General features: G+C 44.2%; 1 protein-coding gene across 1 annotated transcript; it reads left to right on the forward strand.

Annotated features, from left to right (window-relative positions):
• The first annotated feature begins 5362 nt into the window (after positions 1–5362).
• On the forward strand, positions 5363–18408 carry FAS (Fas cell surface death receptor). The gene is made up of 9 exons (XM_084209939.1): positions 5363–5431; positions 11679–11826; positions 12396–12530; positions 14720–14828; positions 15304–15368; positions 15699–15773; positions 15910–15971; positions 16459–16498; positions 17299–18408. The coding sequence occupies exons 1-9, from the start codon at positions 5375–5377 to the stop codon at positions 17709–17711; spliced, it is 1104 nt and encodes a 367-aa protein (XP_084066065.1). The 5' UTR covers positions 5363–5374; the 3' UTR covers positions 17712–18408.
• Positions 18409–23249: the final 4841 nt, after the last annotated feature.

A 23249-nucleotide genomic window follows, 5' to 3' on the forward strand; every position in this document is an offset into this window, starting at 1 on the left:
TTCAAAAGTTAAGTGATATCAAAAGAAACGAAAACAAGAGTGTTTGGAGTCTCAGCCACAAGACACTGCTTTTATCAAAGCCTGCCAGTCTCACTTGTCAGGTGATGCCCCAGAAAGAGAAGCATGACAGAGCAAAGCAAAACAGTGGAACTGAATTCCAAACCTGTCATATTTCTTACAATATCAGGAACTACAGCATGCTAAGTCCCTTTAAAATGTTTCCTTTAGCTTCTCCTCCTCACTACCACGTTTAATAAAACTTCTTTTCTTTAAAATAAAAGGAAAATTTCCTTGAAGGGTGGCTCTTTGAGCATCACTCATTCAACATGGGAAAGGAAGCCATCTGGCGCATCTGTCAAGGCCATCTTCAGGTTAAAGGTCAAAAGCAGAACTAAAGATCTCCTTTTATTCACATTTAACTCCAGACATTTCTCTATAGATTTTTTGCCCTTTCATCCTTAGCACAAGGATTCAGCCTTGGGTTTACTTAACAAATGGAAGAAACCCACAAATTAAATTAGCAGTGCTCTGTCCAGGCAGCACCTGAAGGGAAAAGGTTTGAACACTTCCTCACTCACCTCTGAAGAACATTTAGCATCCCTAGTACATTATCTCAAAAACTTTTACAGTTGATCTGTTACACAGTTGACAGTGAACTTTCACTGTACATCAAGCTTTGAAAGTATAAAACTTAATCTTAGCAATAGCAACTTCAAAAACCAACTAAGGCCAATTTGCTTGAAAAAAAAGAGAAAAAATCACCAGCCAGCCTCTGAAACAAAGCTGCCTGCTGCAAGATCTGGATGGATACAGAGCTCTGCAAAACAGATGCATTTACAATCTATCAAGTCACAAAGTCAAATTTTATGTCAGCCCATGTAATGTGCAAAATATTTGGTAAATAATGCAGCATTTGGAATCTCAGCACTCCCTTGTACAGTGCACACACAGAGGACTGGGACAGGATGGTCCCATGTCTAAAATAAAGTCAATAATCAACCCTAAGACAGAAACACATCTACATTTATGGTAAGGTTATGGTGATTGGCTGTAGGAGCCACCAGGCATCCAGCCAATTTGCTTTTCCAGTCTAAGGAAATGCTCAGTTTGTTTGAAAAATGCTTTTTTTTTTTTTTCCCTGCTGTGAAGAATGCATTGACGTCATCAAACTGGGTCTGTTGAACAAAAGCATGGATCCAGGGTAGTGTCAGGAAGTTAAATTATGAGAAAAAGGACACATATCTGTTTCAATTTTCTTTAAGAATGACAGGGGTTATGGCCAGTTCTCCTTTATCACCTTCTCCAGAGGAGAACTGCTAGAGGACACAAGTAATCTGCTTTGAGTTTTGGTTTCCACTCTGTTTTGTTCTAGGCTGGGCTTTTGTTTCCATTCTGTTTTCTTGCTACTGTGGGGGTTTTTTTTTTCAGACAAACAGTAGCATCTATGGCTCCACAGGAGGGTATATCAGATCACTGTTACTTCTAGAAGAAGTACACTGCATGCCAAAACATCCTTAATTTGTGGTTTGCTGCAACACCAGGCAGCACCCTTAGGAAAAAACCCCACAGGGTCTTCATAAACCTCTCTGGTCACAGCCTGCTGTCCCTCTTCTGTGCTGTCATGTCAGCTTCTCCACACACAGAACAGGGTGTTAGGGCCAACAAAGCACTTCACTACCACAGCACCTGACAAAGAGCCTCTCACTGCACCACAAACCCGGGGATTGGAAGTGGTGGTTCACAGCTCACAGTGGTTTCTGAGCCAAGGGAGAAGGGCAGCCTGCAGCTGTCAGAATCTGGCCACACCACACTGCAACAAATAGCCAGATTTACAGTGGTAACAGATCTCCTCTGGTCTGTGAGACCATAATGCAAAGGGTGCAGCAAGTCCCTGTTCCAATGTTTCACAGAAGATCTGGAAAACAATACAAGCATCATAAAACTGTACTGGGCAAGAGCTGATTACTTGAAGACTGATGCCACTCTGGTCATTTCCCAATAGTGTTAGCTGAGGCTTGTGACACGAGTCACATCTCTGAAGAGGTTTGGATCAAAGATGAAGGAGACACCATCGAACTGCATGAGTAATGGATCGCTCACTCTAGTACTTGAACAAAAAGCCAACAACGTTGGTTGTTCTTGAACATGCATGAGGGAGGGGAGAGGCAAAACAGGAAAGCAAAAGAAAACAAAAGACAGAAACTGAAACAAACAAAGCAAAAAGCAAACCAACAATGGTCTCCAAATGTGTATTTTAGGTCAAAGGAGAATTTAAGTTTGATGGACCTACTTTGGTTAAGTTATACTACACAATTTATCTAATTGCCCACCCTTAGTACAAAAGAACTGCTAAAGATTGCCAATATGCCAAAACAAATCTAAACCAAGTATTTTTTTAAAAAATTAAAATTAAAAAATCTCTAATAATTTAACAGGGGAAAATGTAGTAGAAAGCAAGTCAGATCTTATGCTTCCCTACCCATTATTTTCCCTCTGGAATATAAATATGAATTCAATATTCTGAGGTGAGACCAATACAATGCACAGGGCTCTGGGCACTCAATTACATTTTATTGCACCTTGAAAATTTTTTCTTCACCTGGAGAGACTAGCTAAGTTAACCTTCTCAATCTTAGCAATCCACAATATCATAATACATCAACAGAATCAGCTTCTTAAGGTGCAAGCAGGTTTCTGGAGAGGGACAAAGAGGTTTGATGCCAGTTAAGGTGGAAATAATGATGCCAACTCAGAAACACCAAATGCAAGAATACTGTCACCATGTGTGTCCAAAATTATTCCTTGGGTGGTTTTGCTCAGAGCAGAATTTCCTATGACCAGTGTACATGTGACATAGGACAACAATTACAAGGGGTAAAAAGGAGCACAACACACACACACACACAAATCAAGTCATCACAGTAAAAAAAAAAAAAAAATTCATTTTTATTCCAGAACCTTACATTTTTAAAGTGGGAATTGCAAGGGAGCTAAGAAGTGTGTGTTGCTGGAGTTGCATCCTGCCCCAGCTGATCCCTGCTCCCACATTAGGCGAAGCACAAGGCCATCTGCTGGCAGAGACAAACTGCAGGGCCTGTACTGCTTAGCAGGCTGCTGCTGACACAAGAATTAAGCTTTAGATGAAGGGTGAGTGAAGAAAAGAGTCAACGCTGCCACTTTCACCAGCTGAAAAGGAGCTGCTGCAACACAAGGAACAGAGCAAAGATGAAAACATTGGCCTTATAGTCCTCACTGCTACCAACTATTTGTTTGACTATTCTCACAGTCAGAATAGTCAAACTGTAGGATCATATTCACAGGAAAATGCACATATACTAAATGATCCAGCCTAACCTTCTGGAACTAAAGAACAAAGTCATCTTTGTGGACAAAAATGCTGATGTTGCAAGAAGAAAGAAGCAGAAAAGTTGCTGACAAACATAGGGGTGTCAACTCAAGTAAAATAACACAACATCCACCAATTAGATTAAGGAGAAGATGCGTGCTTGCCTCATGGACAAAGCAGAGCTACCAATCAAGAGGTGCATAGACAAAACAGAGCTACCAATTAAACAATGCTTGACCCCGTGTAGAGCAAGATAAGTAAATATAAACAATGTTTAGAAGCACAATAAACAGCTTTTGCATGATTCACATTAAATCATGCAGAGTCTTTTGTCTTCTCATCAAACAGCAAAAAGTCCTCCAAACACATTTCTCTTTCTTCATTACATATGTATAAAACCCCCCACAACTACAATTATCTACATAAGGTAAGACTTAAGTCACAAGCAGACATTGTTGTTTTGACACGAATCTGCTGGCTTCTCAAACATCTCTCAAAGCTCCCTACCGAAGACAAAAACACCTCACCGCAAAGAAGCTAAGTGCACACAGTCATCACACCCTGGGGGCAGGGAGGAGTGCAAACCACATGCACCCCACAGCCTGGAGTGACATCAGAGGAAGGGACCGGGCAAATAGGGCAAGAGGCACACCGAGGTGCCACTGAGCCCCGAGCAATGCCTGCTGAGGGCCCAGCCACATCAGGTTTTGATTTTAGGACAAAACACAATCTCCTCACATGATGGATCTGCAAACAATTCTACCAAGCTTTCTGCTGCAGCAGCGATCCGGATCTGGACAACATCGCTTGCAGTACCTACTCCACCTCTGCCCGCACGCAAATTTCCGCTAAAATTAGCAGCCTCACAGACACGCTGATTTGGGTTTGCCCAGTAGGAACCAGAGACGTGTAACCCAGGCACTGCACCAAAGAGAGATGTCTCTCCTTCCTTGTACGCCATACTGCCACTGAGAAGGCAAAAAGTGGAATGTTCAAGGGTACTCCAAAGGCAGCATCTCTAAAAGTGTGTCAGCAGTACTTTTGGTTTATCCGGAAGTGGTTTAAAAGACTGAAGTATTTAAAACAGCAGCCATTTTTTTTCGTCCATGTTAAGTATTGCATAAGAGCCATATCAGCAGACAAGCTGAAGCGTTTTTGAAAATCTGAGTCATAAACCACTGAAAAATGGTGTTTAAAATGAAAATGCCAGCTCGATTGCAACCATAGTCCTCCCAAGGCAATCGAATCATGTCAAAACCTGAAAGATGAAAACACGTATCGATAACTAACTCCATCACGTCATTTCTAACTCTACAAAGGAGGCCAGACTACCAGCATTTCAAACCTCTGAAAGCTTGCAGGAAAAACACAAGAGGTGACTGGAAACAGGCAGAAAGTAGAAGTCACTTGACTTCTATTGAGCAACCCTTTCAATAAGACAGCAAAGGGCAGTACTGCCTGCTGCAGTGAGTTTAGCCTGTTCCGAATGCCTGCTCCATTCTACCCATACGGGACTGCCTGCCACAAGCCCGTCCTTGGCAGTACTACCAAAGCAGAGTTTCTGCCCTCGGTGGGGAGGCAATAGCCCCGCCCAGCACGTACAGCCCAGGAATCGAATGTCTCATTCTCAGCACTAAGGCTGTTGGCTCGGTGACCGCGGGGCCGTGCCCGGCATCCCCGAGCTGCCGAGTGGCTGTCCCGGCCAAGCACCCGCGATCCCCGCGGCGCCCGGGACGCTCAAGGGGCAGCTCCGTGCCCTCGCTCCCGGTCACCGCGGGGCGCTGGGCTCGGGGCTGTCCCGCCGGTGTCCGCGGCTCCCCTGGCGGCCGGAGCCCCTGCCCGGAGCCGGATCACCGTGCCCCGGCTGCCCGGCCCCACGGCCGGCCCAGCCCAGCCCCCGCTCCGTGCCGTGCCGGGCCGTGCCGTGCCGGGCGGGCCGGGCCGTGTTTGCCAACCTGGGAGGAGCCGGTGGGCAGGGCGCGGGCAGCTCGGGCCACTTCCCGTCGCAGAGTGCCGGGCAGTGGCGGCATGGGGACGGTGCGGGACGGCGGCGGCGTGGCCCGAGGGCTCCTTGCCCTGCTCCTCGTAAGTGTCCGCCCGAGGGGGACAGCGGGCGGGCGGCGGGGACAGCCCCGGCAGGGACGGCGGGGCAGGGCGGGGACGAGGAGTGCGGCGCCGCCGGGCGAGGAGCGCTGCCCGGTTGCTGCTCGCCACCGGCCGTGGCACACTTGTTACCGGCATTTCAGTCAATTCGTTAGACGAGGTTTTAAGGGGAAAAAACTCACTTTCAAGTTCAGGCACTTCTGAAGGGTGCTCAGTGAAGTGCGTGTTTGTAAAGCGGACGGAAGAAAAGGGGGATGGATGCAGGCGGCTGTCGGATGGTGAGCTGTAGGTGGGGGCACCCAGGGACAGCTGGCGCTGGTCCGCAGGCACCCAGAGCGGCCGGAGCCGCGGATGAGGCAGGCGGAGTCCCCGCTCTGCCAGGACGGGCAGGTGCGGGACATGCCCGGGCTAAAACCGGGCTCGGTGGGAGCCGACCTGCGCTGCACCTCAGTGGATCCCTACCGCCGAGCTGGGAAAGCAACATAAAAGTAAATACTTGTGGGGGAGGAGTTTGAATCGCTATGACAGTGACCCAGGAGAAGCTAGAGGGATAGTCCAAGCCTGGCGTCAGTGTACAGCGTTTACTGGGAGCAGTAGGGCAGGGCCTTCCCTTTTGCCTGAGCCATGCCTGTGCACGCAGTGAGTCCCTGCGGCTTCCCAGAGCTTCGGTCTCGTGTCTCACTGTCATCAGTGAAGTTACCTTGGCAAAGATCCATTCCGAGCGGCAGCCGCCAGTAAGGAAGTGTGTGAGTGGCCAGCACAGGGTCTCCGCCGGTCCGGGTGCGTTGCTGCAGCGGCGGGGAGCGCCAGGGCAGCAGAGCCGGGCAGGTGCAGGGACCTGTGGCTGCCCTGGCCCGGGATGCGCCCCGAGGCAGCCCCGCTCCCCGAGCCCAGGCTGCCGGGGGTGAGGCGGGTGGCAGCGAGCCCTGCTGGACAGCACAGCCACCTGGAAGTGTGCGTGTAGAACACATTGCTTTCCCAGCCCAATTCTCCCGTTCCAGAGACACCTCACTGCAGCTGACCTCCGAAGTCTCTTCGCAATGTGCTTTTATTGCTAATCAACACAGTTTGATTAGCAGTTCTGTCGTTTGTCAGGTTAAAATCAAGTCTTAATGTATTAACCACTCAAATTGTGGTCTGATCAACTGGGTAACATGTACTAAAATACTAAAAGTATTTTAGAGAGCTCTATCCCTGACCCTGAACAAATCATCAAAGCATAGTTAAATACAAATACATCTGCTGACAGAAGTGTGTATCACCTTTTCCTGTACAGGAGCAGCCAACTAGTGACAGAAATGTCAGTGTAGCCTCAGTATGTTAGAACTAGTCAGAATATATGTCTCAAGATTAAAAATACTTTCGTTTGTAACACTGCTCCAGAGAATATATAATTTCTCTTCTTATTTTCCAGTTGTTCCAAATTTCAGTATACCTTAGAAAGACTCTAGCATTCCTACATAATTTCTATTTATAAAAAGGTTTTTGTTTTAATTAGCATGCTGTTTCACTACTTATAAAATAGTAAACTTGGTCAGAATTTGACATATTATTTGGTTAAACCAGAATGTGAAAACAGTTTGTGGAACGAGACCTCAGTTTTGCAAGGAACTCCATGCTGCACTCAAGTAAAAGAAGATTTAGGGATAGTCATGCAAAAATAGCAATGGTCTATGAAGTTAGAAAACATCTGAGTTCCCCATGTAGAAAAAGCTACAAAACTACATACCATGGAGAGACAAACTTGTATCAGTTTAGAGACATTTTAGGAGAGAAAATGCTCTGGAATGAATGTTTCCTCTAAAGAGAAGGGCTCCAATAATCCCTTTTCGCCAACGAGATAAATTAATACTAGCGGGTGAAAGTGAAAGGAAACCCTGTTTATTAACAAAACAAGATACCCACAAGGCGTGGGAGAGAAAAAATAAATTGAACCTTGTACCCCATGTCCCCAACCCAGCCCCATGGCTGGGGGCAAGGATGGTGGCTGCTCCCTTTATCTCAGGAAAGGGAAGAAAAAATATCCTCACAGTAACTCAGGCAAAAAGTAGCTAGGAACCTGTTGAGCTGCTGGCATTGGTCTGCTCCTCACAGCAGGTGAAACTGGTGGGTTTTAGTGCCCTTTATTTGCTGGCCTGGGTCTTTCCCACCACCCCCGTAGGCTCCCTGGATCACAAGCCAAAACAGATCAAGTGCAAAAAAAAAAACCCCAAAAAGAAACCACTGAATTACTTCTGCTGAAGTCCAGGGGAAAAGGTGGGGAAAGACAAAAAAGAGCTTCTTGCCTGAGCAAGGAGGGATACAGCTGGAGCAAAGGCAGTGAGCTACAGTCCAAGTCACAGCCCCAAGCACTCCAGAGAGACAGAGCTGAACCGAGCCCGCCCTGCCTTCCCAGGCTCCAGCCCAGCCTCCTGGTTCATCTTCACCCACTCCTGGCCATGCAGCAGGCCATCAGGGAATGGAGTACCACCATAAAATCACCTCAAGACAGCCCTCCAAAGGAACAGGCCAGAGAGTGAACTGTTATGCAAATATTTTGTGATTATGATATGACCACAGGGCAGGCAGCTTTCTGGAAGTTCAGAAGACATACCTTTGAAAACAAGGCTCCTGCCTTACTGCATTGACCTCTCTTCCTCAAATCATGGAAAACTAACACACACATTTACATAAACTGCCATAAAATGGGGGGATGACCCAAGACTCAAGTGAAAAGTATAAGGGCCCCAATTCTGGAAACATGTCTGTGCACGTTTCCACAGTAACCACCTTTGTCTTTGCAGTAACTCACTGAGCAGAGAGAATATTGTAAGAAAACCATTTTGTGTTAGAAAAGGAAAAGGGTGAGAGTTGCTAGATTTCTATCTGTCGAGCTCTAATTCATGCTTAGCTTCAACAAAGTGAGGTGAGAGCTGTTAATATCTCTCCCAACTCTCCAAATAGCGTAGTATTTACTAGGTGCTCAGTAGTACAGTACTTCTAAAAGCAAAACCCCACAAAATAACCAATCATACAACTCCCAGCACAATGGGAGCTGGGCTGCATGCAACTCCCATGTTGTTTCAGTTTGCATGTGAGTCAGCTGAGATATGAAAGGGATTGAACTTGAGCAGTGTGTGTTTTGAGGTGCTGAACAGTCTGAGGCTATTTGCTCTCACAGTCACTAAACACACACATTTCCCTTGCAATTTAACAAGCTCAGGGTGCTTCTAGATGTGGGGAAATACTAACTCCCGTTGTTGAGCTTTAAAAAATCGAACTGGATTCTTTTTGTTCTTTTCATAAAAGATTTTAGAATGTGAAGTACTATTTTTAGAGGTTATTTTGGTACTAACTGAGATTCAGCCTTGGTGGGAGAAAAAAAAGACTTGGAGGAAAAATGATACTCGAGGTTTTGGAAGGAGAAATTTCTTGTCATAGTGAAAGAATTGGACTAGAGAATCGTCTTAAGATTACTCTTTGAGTGAAATTACTCTTTCAAAAGGCCAGCCTGACAGAGTTAATGCAAGGGAGATTAATTACAGAGAAAAGCATATTAAAATGAAGCTAGTTCTAGCAGCTTAACTTCCACGAGGCAAAAAAAAAAGTGAGAAAAATCCCTCCTCCTCCTTTTTTAACACTTAGAAAGCCCCTGATGAGCTCATGCACCTTGGTCCATGTAACAAATGTGGAGTGGAAAAAAAAAAAGCCACAAACTGTAACCATCAGTCTTCTCATCCATCAGCATTTATAGATGAGAAATGGGAGAAGGGGCTTGCTAAAAATATAATGTATTATAAAGATAACAGGAGGAAACAGAGACTTTTTTTTCCTCAGGGTTGACATTGTAAAGTTTTAAGAAGTCCTGTATGCAAATTACAGGTTCACACACTTCCAAAGCTGAGATTACATACCTATAAGCTGTGTCTTGCAGAAGCTTTTCTGTTGAAACAGACTGAGATGTCACGAAGAATCCTTTGACAGAGGAAGAACTGGAGGCCCGAGAATCCCAAATGATAGGAGTATAAAAAGGAATGAAAGTTCTTGTCGCTGTGCCCTAGAAATGCAGATGAAAACAGGTTTTATAAGAGTGTCCTTAGAAAATACCTGTTGGTGAAAGCATTTGGAGGACCCTGTTGGAGAGGAGCAGGTAGAAAACTCTTTTCATTTTCTGGGCAATGCAAATGCAGCAAAACCAGAAAATCTGGGCTCATATCTTTAGGGGTTCTGCTGAGGGTAGATGCCCCCAGCTGATTGATCTTATTCCCATTGACTGCTTAGTGCAATCTAAGTCTCCAGTTTAGACACCAAAACTAATTTTGTTAGGTTGAGAAAGTTAAAAGAGGATCTCTGTGACTCATTCTAGGCTGAAAACATACAACCACTGCTTGAATGTACATGTCATAAAAAAGCACCTATCATCCCTGCCTGTATAAAAGCCCCTAAACTGCTTCCTTTCTGATATTAATGTTCACTGCTCAGTGGCAACAGAAAAAACAACTAAGGTGTGCACAGGAAGCTGAATGACTATTGACCTTCTTCTGGGTTTTTTTTTCCTATGAGACACACCAAAATTTGTAAATAGCAAATGGATTGCTTTTACGAGGATGCAAATCCAGGAGGAAAAATGTTTGAAAAAATTCGGGTGTTGCTTTGAAAAAAAGCCTCCAACGTTTTATCATTATTCCTTCCACAGAAAGATCTTGTAAGACATCCCTGCAAGCAGAACCAATGTAGGTGTTTGGTGCTGCTTGAGTGTCAAATTCTGAGAAGTCACCCCCACTTCTTGTAAGTGTACCAGGAAGTTCATCTCCGTGAGCAGGAGCAGAGGGCTTCCATCTGAAAATGTTCTGTTTCTGTAGCCCCTCATACCAGCATAGCCCATTTGTATAAAAGCATAAAGAAGAGGCAGAGAGCTTTGTTGGTGTGAAGGAGCACATGTCTCTGCACACACACTGTTTGCAGGTATTTGGTGAAAGAAGCAAGGTTTTACTGGCATTTGTAATTTAGAAATATGTTTCCTTTTTTTGATTATATTCTATTTTCTGCATGACTCTCTCAACATTTCCTTCATACTGTTTTAGGAAAAACCAAACCAGACTGGTCCTCCATCCCTGACTATATTTTAGTGATTATTTTTTAATTGGACTTACTAATCCAGTGTTTAGTGAGGTAGCTCTCCTAGACAAAAGGAAAACAAATCACTCTAATTTGACACATCCACTTGAAAGCCTCTGTGCAGACTTTAATTTTTTAACATCATTACACTGGCATTCAGAGGAGAGCGCCCTGAAAGCTTTGGCAGCTAAGGATGAGAGAGCACCAAAAAGAGGAAGTGATGGGCTGAGCATCCATTCCCAGAGTTTCTCCAGTGCAATTATGCTGTTTCAGCTGCTGGAGTTTCACCTCCAGGTGCAAAGAAAGGCCCTCTTAATTTCAGTCCAGTAACTAATAGTATATATATTTAAGCAGATAGGTGCCAAGGAAATAAATTTTTTTCCGCCTTCTCACTTGTGAATAGACTATAGGATGAAAAGAAGTGGTTACCTAGAAGGCAGTGGTCTTATTGGTTACATCAGTTAGTTAGCAACAGATAACACTTCCTTCACTTGAGAGCCAGTTTGATCTCCAAACTGTTTTTTCAGTAATTTAACATAAAGAGTTTTTTGCATCTAACTGAATTTATGGTCAGCATCCATAGCTGCGTTATACAGACATCTCATATTTAGTGCATGCAGAGTAAATAAAGAATTCACCAGAAAATATTGCTGAGAAGAAGGCAAACTATACCAGATTTATCCTTATTATTCTTCCTCCTTCTTCCAAAATAATACAAAAACCATGGTTTGGCCTCTGGGCCACAGTGCTTTGTTATTATCATGAGAAGAGGCAGGGCAGGGGCCACTAGTAAACCTCTACTGCCTAAAGACAGAAATAAAAACAAACAAACAAAAAACTCCCAGCACTATGCAATTTACAGTGCAATTGACCATGTAAAATATTCAAAGAAATGGGTCTGTTGTAAATTAATTTGAAAGGAGAGTGTTTGTAGTGGTAGGGTTCATGGCTTTAATATGGGCCCTCATTGTCTATTAAATCTTACTTAATGAACAGTTTTAATGAGGGAGTGAATATTAATATGTTTAGTTATAGAGTAACACTATTATTGTGACTCTTCTAGTACTAAAACACACAATTTTAGTGCACAGTCCTAAACACTTTTTTTGTCTAATTTTCTGTTCTCTCCTAGGTGGCTCTCCTAATTATTGAAACACAGTGCAAAAATGATACTGAAGCTCTAATAATATCCAACAGGAGGGTCATTTCCAGGAGGGAAGTTAACTGCAAGGAGGATGAATACGATTTAGATGGTCAGTGTTGCAAGAAATGTAGACGTGGTGAGTATGATTGTAAGACTCTGTTGAAAAGTCATTAACAGGGGACACCACAGCAGGCACAACTGCTTTCTGCTGGGATACTGAAGAGGCATGAGGTGGTTTCCTGGATGCAGTGCTCCTTTCCAGCTGTATCTTTGTTTTGTAACAGGACATAAGCCACTTCAAAGATATTTCTTGAGCTCAATGCACCAATAATTTCTCACTGCAGAGAGTAGTTCTCTCATAACGTGCTTGTTACAAAAGAGCCAAGAATTAACATACACATATTTGAAAGAGGTTGAAAAAGTGAAAACACATGCTTTTGTCTACAGGATTCCATACATTTCTGGGTTTTCCAATTTTTCATGTACAGTTTTGTTTAGTGTGTTCTCCTTCGGTATCAAATTGGAGGAAGAGTGGGGATAATCAAAAGTTATGTATATTACATTCCTGGAGTGCATCTACACATGCAGAAAGAATATACATTCCATATTTGGAATCAAAAAGTATTAGGAATTAAAAATGAAATTCTGATGTTAGTCTCAGAGCTGGTGGCTGCTCTCTGAATAGTTGGTTTTCTGTCTCTACAGGTTTTGTTAAAAATGTCTCCTGCCCAACAGATGTTATCAATCACTGTGTTCAGTGTCAGAAAGGAAAGGAATTCATGGATCATCTTAATGACTTGGAGAAGTGTCAGAGATGCAAATTGTGTGACAGCAAGTTTGGTATGTCTATAGAAATAGCAACTGTAGCAATGGCTCCTCTTTCCTACAGGATTTCACTGAAAAGTCTCCACAATACCTGGTCGTGGTTAGCATGTAGAGTGACAACTTTTTGTGGTAGGACATGAATGAATTTGTGAGAAGGTGGTAAGTTTATCCTCCAGTTCCCTTTCATCAAGCACAAAGTAGGAAGAAAAATACTTGGTCCATTATTTCTCCATATATCTGCCTTTGCTCAGCCAAAGTCCTTGCAAAGCAGACGCTGTACAAACCGGTTAGAGTCAAGGAGGGCAAGTTCTCCCTCTTCTTCACCCTCTGTTTAAAAGAGGGGTGTAAGAAGTAATGATTTTTTGTAGCCTTTCACATAATTGATGATGTTAGTTAGAACTGACTGTTGTCTTTTGAAAGGCGCTCAGGGTGCAGTGTGGGACACGTGTCAGGCTGCCAGGCCAGCCCTCCTGGGGCAGGGCAGTGACCCACCCACCCACCCACCCCACGCTCTGCATTCTGCAGGGGAGCAGGAGGGGCTATTTAGGGATAACACAAACTGACCTGTCTGCTTTCTGTGGTCTGTTCCCTGCAGTCTGTCAGCATCCACAGCTGAGGGAAAGGACATTAGAAGATCTATCCCTCCCTAGTAATTTCAGAGTATATTTATGAGCCCTTTGTTCATGAACCTGCTGGGTGAAGGCAGAAATTCATTACTTGTTGCATAAATACCCATCACAGATTTTTTTTTTTTTAAATCAGTTAAACTTATCTCCTACCAGTTCCACCAGGTGTCCTGTAGATCTGCTGTGCTTAGATTTAGGGAATGACAGTTCTTCATTCCTCATACCCAAAATCAGGTTTAGTGAATGGAGAGACAGTTCTCAACTCCAATATGGTTGTGCTCAAATCACCTGTTGGAATATCAATCTTTAGTGCTCTCCCCTTCCTTTAGGACCTCTTTAGGATAGAAAACTTTCCTCTCATTTTCTGCTATAATAAGCATTTTTGTGTGGGTGATGAAATTGGTAAGAGTAAAGCAATTCAGTATTTTATATGTGTCACAATGATTAAAACTGAAGGGAGGAAAAGGGTAATGGGATGGCTAGTCACAATATTGCACAGACAGTAATGCAGCTGAAGAGAAGTCAGTAGACTGACAATAGGCAAGAGGAAAATTACCACTGAAGTTCCATGTGAACCATTATTATGATCATTCATATCCACTATTTTCATGAGTTATTTCAGCACTGATGTCACAGTAGGGCTTCATCAAATTTTGAAATATCAAGTAGTTTTAAATTACAGCAGGGCACTGGATGTAGTAACTCAAAAATTTGTTCTGTTTTGCTATGCCTAAAATAGATTTCATAGTAGCTAGATACAGTAATTTTTAATGCAGAAGTATTTTTTTCATGGCTGGAGATAACATTATCATATAAACTGAGGAGAGGAGAAAATTAATAATTTGTTTTGATTCCTAAGAGGAATACTTAACTTTGATATGTTAGCCAAAAAAAGAGAGTGGAATTCCTCATCACTGGAGGTCTTCAAGAAAAGGTAAAACTTTTTTTCTGTCAGGGAGTGCAAAGAACCCATCTCCATTATCAAGTAGGGAGATTGGCTGTGATCTGAGTTTCCTTCTGGCTTTACAGTACTAAATGGGAAAAAGTATTGGGATTTGGCTGTGCTGAATGAGCCCTCTCCTGGCTAGAGCTGCCTTGTGTGATGGGTTTTAGAGCTGCTTTGTGTGCTGGGTTTTAGAGCTGCATTGTGGGATGAGTTGTAGAGCTGCATGGTGTGCTGGGTTTTAGAGCTGCATTGTGTGATGAGTTTTAGAGCTGCATTGTGTGATGGGTTTTAGAGCTGCATTGTGTGCTGGGTTTTAGAGCTGCATGGTGTGCTGGGTTTTAGAGCTGCATTGTGGATGAGGTTTAGAGCTGCATGGTGTGCTGGGTTTTAAAGCTGCATGGTGTGCTGGGTTTTAGAGCTGCATTGTGGATGAGGTTTCTGCGCTCCCGTCCAGCAGAGGTCTCTCTGGCAGTTCTGCCAGCCCAGCTCCTTAGAAAAGCTCCGTGTGTGAATTATAAAGCTACGCCTCGCCAGTTCCAGCAGAGGTGGAGCTAGCAGCAAGTCTGAGGACAAGGCTTTGTGGGCAGAAGCCTGCTTTTTCAGACTAATACACTTAAGAAATCTGTTTCTAGGGTTGGAGGTTGTGAAGAACTGTACCCCAGAAGAGGACACGCAGTGTGCCTGTGCAGAGAACTATTTCTGCAGTCCTGCAGGATGTGATATTTGCATTCCATGTACCATGTAAGTTCATGCCTTTGTCACTACAAATGAAATTGTTAATATGCAATCACATTTTTTTTCAGCTGGTTTCAAGACAGAGGCTAAGGTAATCTATAATCTCAGGGAAAGCATACCAATTTTCCTTTGCACCTGAGCTGAGTTCAATCAGCTCAATTTGCAGCCATGAAAGCTTTCCAAAGGCATGCAGAAAAAAATATATATCCACTGAGTCTGTAGATGCTTTTCAAAATGACTAATAAAGTATCTGAGCTTCCCTGTTGTCTTTGTGTGATCTACTGTTACATTGAAAAATAATTTCATACATTTTCCCACTGCCACAAATTTCCATGCCATTTTCATACCTATTAAACCCCAAGATCAGGGATTTGAAATATGAAACCAGCATATTTATCATCTTAGAAAATTTTGATTTGTTCTCTAAACAGCTTGAGAGAAAAAAAAATCCCCTAATAATTTGTGTTCATATTTTCTGCAGATGTGAAAGCGGTGTAATTGAAAAGCAATGTACTGCAGCTTCAGACACTGTGTGCGGAGTGAAAGGTACCAATTAAAACACAGCAAGGTGCAGCACGTGCTGTATTTTGGGAGGAAATTGCAAGTATCCTGTTCTGCACAGTGGCCACAGTAATTCCTGAGAGCTCAGGGCCCTCTACTGACCTGCAGAGTATGATTTTCCCTTGATTGCTGGGCAGGTGTAGGAGCTGTTACCCCCTTTTAGGGGCAGCTCACCATAAGTACATCTTTAACATATTTGCCTTTTGTCATCAGGAGGGCTTTTAAAATCTGACACAGTCTTGTTTAAAATTTGGTGTGCTGCTGTGTTGCATTTCTTGACTTAACTTTCATGCAAATTTTCCAATGTTCCAACAGAACCAGCAACGCTGTGGTGGATAATTGCTGTGGTGGTTTTGGTAGTACCAGCAATAGCTGGAGCAATAGTCTGGTGTAAGTGACTCCCTACTTATTCCTATTGTACTCTGAATGAGATATTCAGATGCTTATTCAAATATAATTTTATATTCTTGGAGTCCAAAGGAGAGATATCCTACCCTAGATTTTAAAAATGCTTTTTTTCTTTCAGACAAGAGAAAACAGAAGGATCGTACAATCAATCAGGACTCAAGTAATGGAGTTTACAAACAAGTAAGTATTGTTGCTTTGATCATAAAAAACTCAGCTTTATGCAAAGAACTTTTTTCCATTTAAATTGCACTGGGTCTCCCCAAACATCTGTGCGCCTCTCTTCTACGAATGAAGTAAATTTCACCAGGAGAATTCTTTTGGGAGAAGTAAGAGAAACCCTGTATTACTTCTTCAGGATTGTTGGAATGCTTCCTAAGTCACATGACCATGATCAAAACTTCATAAATCATCAGACCTCCACCAACCCAGGATGATCCTGTCCCCATGCATAATTCTAGGCATCAGGAGGTGATTCTCCAAACTTACCCAAGTCAAAAGAGGTCTGTCTGTCTGGTCTGACTCTCTCTCTCATGAAACAGGAATCATGCAGAAAACTAAAAGAAAATCAAAGAAGTACCATGAAATGTATTCATCCTCTTATATAAGTGTGGGGTTTTACAAAAGTTGTTTCTACTTATTTCTCTCCTGCTTTTTTTTTTTTTTTCAGGGGAATGAACCTCTCGTAGAGGTAGCTCTCATATTTCCAGGTGAGAGACAAATAATTTATCAAAATTCAGTAGAAAGAAAAAACAGATACAAAATTCCTAAAATGAAAAAAAAAGAGTATTTTTGTGTATTCTTTGCCACTGTCCAGACCTGTCATTCCAGCACAAAAGTGAGCACTTGCTAAAGAAGTACTGGTTTATATAATGCTCATCAAGGCACTTTGTGGCATCATGGAAGTCTTGCCTCAGGAGGAATTTCTGTTGTATAGGGAGCAATTACTCATTGTCTACAAGGGAATTTCAGTTCTGCATGTGGTACAGACACTAGGGAACAGCAAACTGTTTCTACAACCATGGATATTTATGATTAGGGAGCAGTCCACAGTGGGATTGAAGATTCACAAGCCTACATTCTGTTCAAGAGCAAATCCACAGGAGTGCTACACAACAGGAAAAAAGATAAGCTCCAAAACTGTATCACAACAGAAAACCTGTCCTGTTTCATGACCTGTTCCAGGGTTATTTTGAGAAAAATGGATATGTGACCACACTTCCATGATAGAGAAGGACAGAATAGATTACAGAGGGAACTGATGCTCTGTTTTAGGTGGTAGAAAGCAATATGCCTGCAAGCCTGAATCTTTGAAATACCTAGCATCTGGCAGGAACCTGTAAAAACAGACCTGCCATGTATTGTAAAAAACCACACATAAACCATACTGAGTCACAAATACCTGAAACTTGATCTGGTTTGGACCGGAGAAGTATCAAATCTGAGTGCAGGTGATAAAACCCAGTAAGATAAAAGAGCCAGGTGCATTCATTTCCTTTTCTGCTCCTAGATTTTGACCTGAGCAGACACATTCCTGCTATTGTGGATGAAATGAATCTCGCAGACATCAAGAAATTTGTTCGTCACCACCATGTACCAGAACCTGCCATAGACCAGAGCATTCAGGATAATTTTGGTGATGCAACTGAACAGAAGATTAGTATGTTTCGAGTCTGGTATCAAAGCCATGGGATGAAGGGAGCCTATGGAACCCTAATACGCAGCCTGAGAGAGTTAAAAATGTGTGCTGTAGCTGATAAAATTGAGCAAAAACTGAATCCAGTTATTTTCAGCTCTCAGGAAGCGGGACTGTCCTATAATCCTCACACTGAGCAAAGCAAAACTTGCACTCAGGAGGGTAGAAACTCTTACAATGAGAGTGCTGACCTAAGTTTGGAAGAAACCTTACGCAGAGTAACTTGAAAATTATTTCTGAATGAGTATTTCTCTAATATAAATGACAAAGTTTTAATATGACATTTTCATTGGCAGTTCTGATTGAACTCAAGTAAGTTATTATATGCAAAAGGACTAATTACAACTTTTTACATATCTTTCCTTTAAAAGAAGTTCTAGCCTTTTTTGGTTGTTAAGGACTTGAAGTTTTATGACAAGGACTTGAAGTTTTATGACTTGTTTACTAAAAGGTGCAATATAAGACTTCAGCTATAGGATTTATTACAGGAGGAAAGAAGTTATAATTTGAAGAAAAGGAATGGTTTAAATGCATGGCCCTGCATTATTTGATCAATGTAAGGTTTTGCATACATTAAAAATGCGGGCTGTTCCTTTTTTTTTAAGGGAAAGCTCTGGTGTTATGAGTCTACAAAGTGTACCAGGAAGAATACTTGAAAAAAAAAAGTTACCTGCCTTACACCTGATTAAATCTGAAATACAGGTGATGTTGTGTAGATTCTACTCTGCTGCAAATACAATTTCTATTTTTCATAAAAGCACTTCTGTGTGTGTATGGAGTTTTTGTATGTGGGCAAGTCTTCTATACAAAAAGCTCCCAGTTCTAGGTAAAAATAATTATCTCTGTTGTTCTCAGGAATGTTTGTAAGCCTCTTCTAATGTTTGAACCCTTCAGAAAAGTAGGAGCTGAAGGGTTAGCAGCACAACAGAACCATCATTTCTGGAAGGCAACCTTCAGAGTGTATGATGCTTTTCTAATGCAGAAATTGATACAACTAAAGCATCTTCTTCATTAAAAAAAAAAATCTGCACAAAACATGACTCCTGTCTTTCTTATCGTGCAGTATATAGATGTCGTGTTTAAGTTTGCTTTTACTCAGGTTAGCAAATCAGAATAAAGGAGATCATTCTCATGAAAAAACACCTTACCTTTCTTCTATCCCCAAGTGCAGAGGACCCAGCTCCTAAATTCAGAGGAGCAGCATAGTGCCGGCAGCTTTGCTGTGAGGCCTTTCCCTTTCACACACCCATTGGTACAAATCTCACAAAGTCTTTCAACAGAAGGGGGGACGTTGCTGGAAAGGTTACATTTTTCCAGATTACGTGGTAAGAAAGATGACTTTCTTTGGTTCTGTCAAAATCTCCAGCCAGTACCAGGACTCAGCCAAAACAGGAAGAGAGCTACCTGGGCTGGCTCTCACCTGCCCACCGGTGTGTTGGGTGTGTGGGGTAGGGTCCCGTGGCTCCCCCCTGACCACAGGACCTGGAAAGGGCAAGGTAAGGCTGGTCACAGGGCGCCAGAGGCTGGCAATCAACCCCTGCCAGTGCTGAGTGCCCACAGCCACGTGGAGTTCCTACAAAACGCCGCATAGCTGGAAGTGAGGTACCTGGGAAGGCAGTACACAGCCCTTGGAAACAGCTAAAATCTGTGCATGGCATCCAGCAGGAGCCTGAAAGGAAAGGCAGGACATAGCTTTGAACTCATTAGCTGTTCCACAGACCTGGCCTGTTAAAGGTCTCAGTGACACAGAGCATGTTCTGCCCAAAACCAGTGTATGTTGTACAGCTCTTAAGCACCTTCCATGCCAAGCAGTCAGAAAAACCTTCCACCCCACTTTGGAGCCTCTAACCTAGCTGCATTTTCTAAGTATCTAAAAAATCCACTGCTATACTGCCAAAATCTGCTTTTTGAAGGAAAACCTTCAAGCTGCTGCAGTCAGATGATTTAACAGCCATGGGCCAAACTGTGCAGCCATGGACTGATCAACACCTGGCACTGTATCTGTGCTCGCTGTGCACAGCTCTGACACACCGTGACAACGTGCTGCTCCTGGTCCTGCTCTGGCCAGGGTTCACATACCTAAGACAATAAAATATCTGCCTTTCAGAAAAGCAGCCCAGCAGTGGGGCTGGCTGGGCCATCTTTTGTAGGATGCAGTTGTGTAGAAGCACAGCCAAGTCAGGAAGGAGGGAGAGCTCCGTGCTCTCACATGCCCTGGTAGGTAGGCTGCTCCCTATACCATGTCCCATCACGGAAGGCATGAATGTAGCTTAAAGCTGTGTTGGCAGATGCTTGACTTCACCTTTTTCTTCCCTTGACTTCTGGCTTTGTCTCTCTGAAAGAAGCATCTGACCAGCAGAAATGAAGGTGGTCCACCTCTCAGGGTTCCAGAGGAGCAGGGAACTGACCAATCTGAACTACAGTGACCTTAAAATAGAGCCACCAAACCCCATACATTTCTGACAGTTAAATAAAACGATCATTTTTCTTTCATCACACTGGAATTCCCCTACCTCAGTATAAAAAGGATGGTTTAAAAAAGTCCCTGAGCAATGAGTCAGATTTTCTTTAAGGGAGGTCTGCAGGGCTCAACTCAGACTGCCATTAAATCTGGTAGTTAGCATACATCATAATTTTTTGCTCCTAACTGTAACACTGTGCATCAAACAGGAGGATTGATTATACTGTGCAGTTAGTCTTACAAGGAGTCTGTATGTGTCTGCACTGCAGTCAGCTGTGCAGAGTAGAGCTGGATCAAGCTTAGAGTAATTGGACCAGGGACTGAAAGTGATTTAGTTCTGCTGACCTGCAGGAGCACGTCCAAATTTCCATTGCTTCCTGCTTCTGACATAATTTTCAAACTAGGGCTGTATAAGAAAAAAGAAACGAAAGCACAGACTTTTTATGGAAACAGCATCAGCTGTTTTATGGAAACAGCATCAGCAAAGCAAGTGAAAACCGAAACAGAAACTTGCCCAGGGAATGACTTGTCACGTTTTGAAAAGCAGATTACAAAGGAAAAGTTCTCTCTTCAGGAAGCCAAAACTTTGCAAAACAATGCCACGTGTCATGCAAATATGACACCCAAAACAACACTTATTTTAAAATAACTACAATAGGAGAATGGGAACATAGAAAAAAGAGGCCAGAGGGATGATCTTACTCGAGTTCCTTGCAAATTGAAAGTGCCCATGTGTGAGATGTTTGCTCAGAAATTCCAAGGGCTGTTTTGCTGTCCACACCCACACCAGCTGCTCATCCATGCTGCAAAATGTAGTGCAGTTACAGCTGCTCTGCAAGCAAACCAAACACCTGAAGATGACAGAAACAAAATCATTATTACGTTGTGGTACCAGGAGAACGCAGGAATGGTTAAAGACAGCTCTAGTAAACAGGACTGCTGCAATATGAAATAAATATTTTCAGAGTTATGCTGCAGGCTGCCAGTTCTTGAAAAGATGGGGCTGAGAAATGAAGTGCTCAGTACAAGGAGTCTGAAATGTTTCTGCACAGATAGCATGACAAGCATATTGAAGTGTGAGTGCTCAGGCTTATTTCCCGTATGAAGGAGAGAAAAGGAAAACAATACCAAAAAATTAACGAGAGGAATAAAAGAGCATTGGGAAAAGCCTTGGAGTAGGCAGTTTTCCTGTTTTAAGGGAAGATGCAACCTCAAAACTCACATCCCTTTCTTGCTGTTGTCAATACTTTGATTCTGGACATCAAAGGGAAGCTTGCATTCCTGCTATCCCACTGCTAGCGAGAGCAAAAATACCCACCATGTGTATCTAGCCTCTAGCACAGAGCTGTGGTTGAGAATTGTGAGGGATGTGGCAACAATCACAAAACAACATGCAGTCAGTGTTTTCTGAAGAGCTTTTCAGTGGTTTCTGTTGAAATTCCCTTCCAAACTGAAAGGTTTTTAAAGCTTTCAGAGTGGTAGAGAGCCCTTTCCCATCACTTTACACTATGGTCTCTTGCTCCCTTACTATACTAGCAGTTGTGATAAAATGCAATTTATTTTCAACCTAGTGGGGAGTCAGCAAAAATGTCTGTGACCAAAGGGATGTTGGAAAAATACAGAAGAGGAGTAAGTGACAAAAAGCATTGGCAGGAGGAAAGCAGAGGCACAGATCTTGGAGAGACAGCACTGAGCACCCCACACCTTAGGGCATGCAGAACACAGAGATCCCTGACCCTGTCTCCCATACATCTTCCCACAGTGATGTCCATATGACTGGCTGCCTGTAGGACAGGAGAGATCTACCTGTGTGTGTGTCTTTGGGATGTGAACAAGAAACTGATGAAACAGAAGTACCCAGTTTCATTTCCTGCATATTTATCCTACAGTCAGGGATTGGATTGATACATTCTTCAGATTATCAGTATTGGAAGGTTTACGTTTCTTGGTCTTTTCCTAGTCCTTAAAACCACATGAAGATCCCTCTCCAGACTTCTCTGGGATAGCTGAAGCTGCAGGGAACCAGCTCCTCAAACTGCTGGGATGCTCCTCAAGCTGCAGTGAAGCACAGTGAGGGCCCTGGCATGTCACTCTCTGTCCCTGTTGGGGATGGCTGTGCCCTGGCACACAGAACCCACCCGGGTCCTGCTGGCTGGGGATCAGGGCTGTCCCTGCAGCCCATGGGAAGCATGGCCATGACCTGGGCTGCCTCAAAGGGTCTTGAGGTTGCAGGTGTGTCTCTAAGATACGAGGACAGCACCTATTCCTGTACTTTGAGGGAGTGGAGCAGCAGCTAACTTCATACCAGCCAGTGTCCCCTCATTTATCCAAGAATGCATAGTGATTGCTAAATAACTCAAGATCCTTAAACTTCCCACTCACATCTCTCCAGACTTAAGCTCCTTTAAACTTGTTTGAGCAGCCACGCTGGGCTGTTTTGGGCGCTGCCGGCTGTCCTTGCCTGTCCCCGCGGGCAGGTGGCAGCCTGTGTCCGCGCTGTCCCACGCCTGTCCCCGCGGGCAGGTGGCAGTCTGTGTCCCCGCTGTCTGTCCCACGCGTGCCCCCGCGGGCAGGTGGCAGTCTGTGTCTGTGCTGTCTGTCCCACGCGTGTCCCCGCGGGCAGGTGGCAGTCTGTGTCCGCGCTGTCCCTCGCCTGTCCCGCGGGCAGGTGGCAGCCTGTGTCCGCGCTGTCTGTCCCACGCCTGTCCCCGCGGGCAGGTGGCAGTCTGTGTCTGTGCTGTCTGTCCCTAGCCTGTGTCCGCGGGCAGGTGGCAGTCTGTGTCCGCGCTGTCCCACGCCTGTCCCCGCGGGCAGGTGGCAGTCTGTGTCCCCGCTGTCCCTCGCCTGTCCCCGCGGGCAGGTGGCAGTCTGTGTCCGCGCTGTCTGTCCCACGCCTGTCCCCGCGGGCAGGTGGCAGTCTGTGTCTGTGCTGTCTGTCCCTAGCCCGTGTCCGCTGCGAGCGCTGCCGGGCCGCTCCCTGCCGGCCCCGATGGAGTCCCCCCGCGGGAAAGGAGCTGGCACACGAAGCGAGCCGCAGCCGGGCTTGCCGAGGGCACGAAGCCTCCCTCTGGCAGAGCCGAGCCTGTCACTGCGCTGAGCCAGCGCTAGCTCTGGTTTTTGCGTGGCATCCCCCAAATCGCGTTCCTCAAGACTTAAAATGACACCTACAATGTGGTGAAAACTCCGTGTGACGGCTTTGTGACACTTCCCAGGTGTAAAATGATCACCCTCCAAGCAGCCCCGGGATTCGGCGGCTCACGGCGATCCCACGCTGCCCCCAAACCGCAGCACGGCACATCGCTTG

The sequence above is a fragment of the Fringilla coelebs genome (assembly GCF_963513975.1).
Source record: "Fringilla coelebs genome assembly, chromosome: 8".
Taxonomy (NCBI): Eukaryota; Metazoa; Chordata; class Aves; order Passeriformes; family Fringillidae; genus Fringilla; species Fringilla coelebs.

Bases quoted from the DNA above. Each gene is read 5' to 3' on its own strand.
- FAS (XM_084209939.1), top strand. From the start codon at position 5,375: ATGGGGACGGTGCGGGACGGCGGCGGCGTGGCCCGAGGGCTCCTTGCC. The intron at 15,369-15,698 runs GTACCAATTAAA...ATGTTCCAACAG, and splicing joins CACTGTGTGCGGAGTGAAAG to AACCAGCAACGCTGTGGTGG. The intron at 16,499-17,298 runs GTGAGAGACAAA...TTCTGCTCCTAG, and splicing joins GGTAGCTCTCATATTTCCAG to ATTTTGACCTGAGCAGACAC.